Source organism: Equus asinus, chromosome 22 (assembly GCF_041296235.1).
Source record: "Equus asinus isolate D_3611 breed Donkey chromosome 22, EquAss-T2T_v2, whole genome shotgun sequence".
NCBI classification, from domain to species: Eukaryota; Metazoa; Chordata; class Mammalia; order Perissodactyla; family Equidae; genus Equus; species Equus asinus.
Genome location: NC_091811.1, coordinates 49,734,053 through 49,740,785, shown reverse-complemented (window position 1 = coordinate 49,740,785; position 6,733 = coordinate 49,734,053). Strand labels below are relative to the sequence as shown.

Genomic DNA, 6,733 nt, shown 5'->3' with positions numbered 1-6,733 from the left:
TTGCTTCCAATCAGACGTGCGTGGCTCTGCCTCTGGCTCAGCCTCAGTTTCTCCTTAGAGTCCTGAGATTCTTGGGGTTCCTAGGATTGAGGGAGGTAGGATGAGGTGAGAGGGAAGCTGTGCCCTCCCTTCCAGTGGTGAGGCCTCCCACTACAGGGGAGCGTAGCATCTAGGGTGGTGGACCTCTCCCTTTCCCCAGATCCCCTGTGTTTCTGACCCAGAAATTGCCAGAGGCTACAGGGCTGATAGGAGGCTAGGCCGGGAAGCACAATGACCGCTGACCCTGAGGTCCTCAGCCCCTGACCCCTGAATCTGACCTTCTCCTCCTGCTAAAAGGGAGGGGGGCAGAGAGGGCTGCTGGGCAAAGTGGCCGGAGCTGAGTTTCCTAGCTGAGGGAGGGCTGGAGGCGGCTGCATTCCGACTCACAGACTGGAACATTTCTGTGATCCGCTGTAATGCACTGGGAGACACTGGGCACATTGCTGAAGTTTGACTCATAGGGACCGGGAGGGGGAAAGTAGGGGGGAGGGTTGTGGGGGGAGAGGAATGGGAGGAAGAGAGGAAGAGAGGAGGGAAGGAAATCCCTTGAGAAATTTCTTTAAAAAAAGAAAACTTTCAAAATCCGCACCACCCCCATCCCCTTTTTCTTTTAATAGGAACAGGCTGGACCCTTCTGTTCCCCTCAGCAGGCGTGGGGGGGGGGGGCAGAGGGGGAGGGCTGGGCAGTGATTCAAATCAGATCCTGGAACTTTCCTCAGGCAAGTCGTGCTTGGGGGGGTGGGGGCGGCGTCCGTCTGGGTTCCTTGCGCGGGGCTTGGGACTCCACGCGTGTCCCACTGTCCCTACGTGTGGCCGTTCGCTGGTGGGCTGTGCGTGCATGTACTTGTGAGCGCGGGGTCCTTCCCTGAAGCGTGTCTGTGTCAATGAGTGTGCCCTGTGTAAACATGGATGCACGCTCATGTACGTTGTGTATGCAGGCTGCGTGCGCTCAGGTAGCCGGGTTTCCGGGAATTGTGCGCCGCTCGGGGCGCCGCGCCGCGGCTCTGGCTGGGCGGCAGAGCGGCAGCCGCGCGCGGGTCGGAGCCGCGTCCCGCGTTCCGGGTTCGGCGCTGCCTCGCGGCCGAGCGCCGCACCCCTCCGCGATCGGGCCGCGCAGGGGGCTGCCGGCCGCCCGGGCGCCGCGCGGGCCGAGGCTGCCGGGGTGCCGTGTCCCCGGGCCGCGCGCGCCTGCCCCCTCCCACCCCTCCCCCTTGGCCCGCTCTCAGACTCAGATAAAGCATTTCCTTCCATTGTCATCCTACCCGGCCGGCCGGGCTGCCAGGGCCCTCCCCCTCCCGGCCCCCTCCCTTCCTCTCGCCGTCTCACAGTCGCTCTGCAGCCTCCGGCGACTGGGGGGATGTGAGGCCGGCGCCCCAGCCCCCCGCCCCGCCATGAGCCCCCCGCTCTGAGGGCCCCGGCCCCTGGATGCACAGCCCCGGTGCGGGTGAGTACCGGGCGGCCGCCCCCCGCCCCGCCCGCCCCGCCCTGCGCGCGGCCCCCAGCGCCGCCCGCCCAGGCTCGGGCTCCGGCTCCGACTCCGGCTCGGGCTCCGGGCGGCCCCGCGGGCCCGGAGGGCCTGCGTCCCCCCGACCGCGCCCGCCCCGCCCGGCTCCGCGGGGCGCTGGCAGGCTCCCGGCCGGGGCTGGTTCCGGGGCCGGAGGGATCCGGCCTCCCGCGGGGCGCCCACATCCGCCCGCCCTGGGGCAGCGACAGGCCCGAGGGAGGCGGTTGGAGGCCCCGGGCCGCCGGCGCGCGGGCCCGGCGTCCCATCACCCCCATTCCCGGGGAGGACCGACTCGGGGACCCGGGGAGGCAGGAACGGCCGCTGCGGCCCCGGGAGGGGGCGGTCCTCCGGGGCGGAAGGTTTGGAAGCGCGAGGGCAAAGGGCAGGACCGAGAGTTGGGGCCGGGCTGTCGGCGCTGGACGTCAGCGCCCGCATCCTGCGGATCCCGGCAGGGCCGTACCCGGAGCCCTCCTCTGGGGACAGTGATCCCCGGGAGGCAGGGTGCCGGACAGTGAGGTTTCTCTGAACACCGCTGCCCACCCTTGCTCACCCATCAGGGTGAAGAGACACCTGTGCCCAAGTGAGTTGTGGAGGTGCCAGCATGGGCGCGGCAAGGTGGGGACCGCAGGCTGTGTACTGAGGGCAACAGGATGTGCGCCCCCCAGGCCCGGGGTCTGTTGGTGCTGGGGAGTGTGAGAGCAGGCGGCAAATCTGGCAGCTGAGCTGGGCGCTGACGCCACCCGGAGTTTCTAGGCCTGTGGGCTGAGAGAGAGGCTTCTGGGGCCTGCAGACCACCTAACTCCCCCGACCCCACTCCCTTCCCTCTGGTTGGCCACTGGGACCTGAACTTGCCAGCCTCTGCTGCTCCTCCCACCGAGTCCAGGCCATTCCCTTGTCCTTGCTGGCCGTCCAGCATGCCCGGAGGCCTCCCCCTGCATCTGGACACTGGCTGGCTTGCTGCTACCCATCCCTCCCCACACCCGGATTCAACATCGGCTTGAGGCCCAGCTCTGCCTGCCAGTTTCTAGGGTGAGAATGGGGCATTGGCCCTCCGTGGCCCTGTTTGGGACTCATCATCTGAACTCATCATCCTGTTCCCAAGACTTGCACCTTGACTCATGGGGACCTTCCTCAAGACCCCTGCCTAACCTCGGGGCTGAAAGAAAGGAGACTGTGACTCAGTTCCCTACCCCCTAATGGGGCACCTTGGCAGCCCATTTCTCCCCAACAGGACCCCAAAGGCCAGGTCCCTGAAGTGGCTTAGGCTGCCACACACACCTCTCTCCTCACACCAACCCTCTTACACTTCCCAGCCTCCTTCTCTAGCTTCCACAAGCCACCTCATAGCTCCTCATTGCTCAGCACCTCTTTCTCCTTACTCTCTGCTCCCTCTACCCTCCTCAATTACTAAGTAATTTTCTTCTTCTCTGCAGTCACTTCTGAGGGAACTAAGGCACAGAACGGTCCTGCTGGGTTGTACCCAGTGAATCTAGACTGGAACCAGGTCCTGGACCTGCTGGGACTCCCCCTGCCTTTAGTCCCTTGACGTTCCTGCGCCCAGCAGGGCCAGGCTCAGAGGCAGGCTCAGAGCTGCCTCTTGGTGTTCCATCTGGAATGGCCCCGGGCACTGTTCTCCTGAGGCCTCTGTGCTCCTTAGCTTGAGCCCATGGGTGAGTGTCTCTCTGGCCACCAGGTCTTAAGCTGGGATCCTGAGGCTGGGAAGGTGGCAGTCAGGTCTCGCACTGACCCTCCCAAGAATTCAAACCAGTGACTCTACTTTGACACTGACGCTCAGTTTCCTCATCAATAAGATGGGGAGGAAATTTTAAGTGCCGTCCCAGAGCAGAGAGGAGGAGAGGTTGACCATAAAGGATGCCTCGGTGTCCCATGTGGGGCCATCATGTTCTTTGCTTCCTTTAGAGAGAACAGACCCCAGCTTTTGTCCTAGTGGCTTCTGGGCATGAGAGTTGGAACTTTCTCTTCCTCTCTCTCCTCCTCAATCCTGGTATAAAAACCTTGGGAGTGAGAAACTCATGGGCCATGGGGGTGGAAATGGGGACCTTCCTGTAGCTGTAGGCCTGCTTGCCCAAGGACCTGGAAGGCAGCATTGCGTGTCACCCCCACCTCCTCCATCTTCCTTCTCCTGGCCTTTCATTAAGAGCTGGTCATTTTGAAGTTGGCAGGGGCCTGAGAGAAGATGAGTTGATGCAAGTCCCTGGGTCACCCAGCCAGGGAACAGCAGGCTGAGCCGGGCTGGAAGCAGACCTTCTAACTCTGTCGGTGCCCATTCTCCTGGCCTTCTCCTCCCCTGGCCTGGCTCAGGTCCTGCGCACGCCTGCCCCACACACCTTGGCCCTGGCCTGTCCTCAGCCAGACTTGAGACCAGGGCCTCCAGTTGGGTGTGGGGTCTTGCTGGAAGCAGGGCGGGAGTCAGGCCTGGGAGCTGGGGGGAGGGCATCTGTCCCCTCGAGGCTCCGGGACTGCATTTGTGTGTGTTGGGTTCGTTCACTAGATGGGGCACTTCCTCTGGGACAGGAAACTTTGATTTCCTGTGGTGGGGGCGTTGGTAGGATTAGGAGTGGGGGGCTCAGTTCTGGGCCATCCCTGATGTTGTTTGGAACCACAGAGAGGCAGAGTTACTGCCTAAGACTGCTCCCCCACCCCTGGGGAGGCAGGAAGGAGAGCATTGGTGAGGAGGTACAGGCTGAGGCTGGAAAAGGAGGCCGTGAGGGCAATGAGATGGGGGGGGGGGGCCAACCCAGCAGGAAGCCTGGTCAGCAGGTGACCCTGCCGGGTATTGTGTTTCCCTGTGATATTTCCCGTTTCTGTGGTAACCTTCCCTGGGGGAGCCAGGCCTTCAGGCTGCAGGAAGGTGCCCCTAGACAGCCCTTTCCTTAGAGGCCTGTGTATTAGAAGAGTCCGTAGATTCGGCCACCTCTCTAACCCTTTTGCTCCCTAGGACCAGGACCTGGGAATCTAGACAAGTGGGCTGAACAGGGAGCTGGGCGGAGGCCCTTTTGCATCTCTTGGAGGGGAAGGGAAGGAGGGGGGTCTTGTCCTTTGGGGAGGGCTTTGTGCCTCTCCTCATCCCCTCTCTCCACTGCCCTCCCCCAGCAGCCCTCTCTCCACAAGGGGGAGGTGGACAGCATGCTGCCTGGGGCAAGGGGTAGGGGTGGGGGTGGCAGAGGCCAGAGGGATGTTTTCATCAGCAGAGCCTAGCTCCTCTGGTCCTGGACCAGTTCCCAGAGGCAAAATAAATTCAGGATAGCATCTGTTTAGCGTGGGTCAGCATGTGACGGGTGTGTGTGCACTGGCTGTGTGGTGGGCGTCTGTGTGTGCCCCTGGGCTGTGTATTGTAGATGGGGTGGTTCTGTGGCAATTTGTGGTCCATGCGGTGGCTCTGTGTTGGATGTTTTGGGAGTATGCACACGTGTAGTACAGATGTGTGTCATCTGTACCATGTGCACCTTTGCAATTTATGGCTTTGTGTGGGGTATACAGACATATTTTGGGGGGGACTGTACACCTGTGCAGGAGTAGCTTTTTAATAAAAGTCCAGATGTCAGGTGGAAAGCACTATCTCATCCATGGTCCTCAAATGCCAGTTTCTGGACCATTTGCTTTAGAGTCAAAAATAAAGATCCTCAGGCCCTGTTCCAGACTGACTCAGAATCTGCATGGGTAGGGCCTGGGAATCTGGATTTTAACATGGGCTTCAGGTGATTCTGGTGCAAAGGTATGTTTGAGGACCACCGATCTGAGCCAAGCTGTCTGTTTTTTCTTTTGAGGAAACCGAGACCCATGGAAGGTATGTGGTTTGTCGAAGGACACAGGGCCATTACGAGAAAGAACCAAAACAAAACATCCCTTTCAAGACCTGCCCAGGGGTTACCTGTACATCCTATGTGTGTACAAATCTGTACTCGGTGTGATGAAGTGGACCAGCTAGGGTTGGTGCGGACGCTTACTGGGCCTTAACCTTCCCCTGGGGTCCCGGCTTCCTGACCTTGCTTTTCCTGGTACATCCTGCTTCCTCCTCCCTGGGGAAATCCTGGAACTGTTGAGCATCAACTCTAAAGGTGATGCTGGCAGTTAGGAGGCCCCATTTACTGAGCCAGTCTCTCAGCAATTCCTCTATTCATCAGATACTTCCTGAGCCTTGCTGTGTGCTAGGCACCAGACACAGAAATGCAGTGAACACATAGGCAGAGGGTCTGACCTCAGGGAACTTCCACTCTAGTGGAGGAGATAGACAGTAAGAAGTAAAGAAATGAGTATAACTATCTAGTTACACCTTGTGATAACCCTAAGAAGGAAATGAACTGGGTGCAGCTGTAGAGAATAACAAGGTGGGACTTCCTTAGATAGGGTGGCCAGGGGAGGCCTGCCTGAGAAGTTGACATTGATGCCTTCTCTCACCTCCCCAGACTAGAAGTGAGCCCTCAGAGGCCTCTGAGCCATGCTTGGGAATCTCCTGGGTCCAGATGAGGGAGCTGGGCTGAGTGGCGGCTGAAGATTGGAGCCAAATTGCCAGCCTCTTGCCTGGTATGGAAGACAGCTGGTCTCCCCTCCTCAGACAGCCCCCAGAGGTTGGCAGAGGGGGAGAGGAGGAGGGAGAGATGGAAAGGGCTGAAATCAAAGCTGCCCCATTGCTTGGGGGAGCAGCCTTTTCCCTTCGTGGGGCCAAGTCCGGGGCCCTGCAGACATGTTGCTTGTTGGGAAGGCCATGAGCTCTGGAGCACTGCCCCCTTCCTGACCCTCTTGCCTCAGCTTCCTCCCCGCTCATTCCCTTCCTCCCCAGCTCCCTACCTGGGAACTCCGGTGCCAAGTCCCTCCCCTCTGGGTCTAGCCTGGCTGCCTCTGTGGCCACTGGGATTTATTTACCTGGCTAAGGAATCACCGTGGAGAGAAGGGTCAAGGCTTAGAGAGGATCTTGGCCCTGGAAGAGAGAACAGACCAGAAAGAAGGGCTGGGCAGGGACCAGAGAAGACAAGGCAGGGCGAGGGCCGAGGCTGGCCCAGCAGGCAGGAGAGAAGGCAGGAGCAGGTCTCTGGCTGGGCGCCGTGGAGCCTCCCTGGGCTCTTGGAGTCTTCTCCCCAAACTGGTGAGACTCTAAGTCCAGGGGGGCAGACACTAGCTAGAAGGCAATGCCTCCCCACCCCCCACCTTGGTCCCCCTGCTGTGCTGCCC

At 60.6% G+C, this 6,733-nt stretch overlaps 1 protein-coding gene across 4 annotated transcripts in view; it reads left to right on the top strand.

The window, feature by feature from the left end:
* Positions 1 to 1,264: 1,264 nt before the first annotated feature.
* Positions 1,265 to 6,733, top strand: part of HDAC7 (histone deacetylase 7) — a 35,630-nt gene continuing 30,161 nt past the window's right edge. For 3 of the 4 annotated variants that reach the window (XM_070494700.1, XM_070494698.1, XM_070494697.1), the window contains exon 1: positions 1,327 to 1,483. In XM_070494700.1, coding sequence (XP_070350801.1) covers positions 1,465 to 1,483 — 19 coding nt within the window. In that variant the 5' untranslated portion in view covers positions 1,327 to 1,464. Of the gene's footprint in view, positions 1,484 to 6,733 lie in introns of all 4 variants that reach the window. The other variant, XM_070494699.1, reaches the window with a different exon arrangement.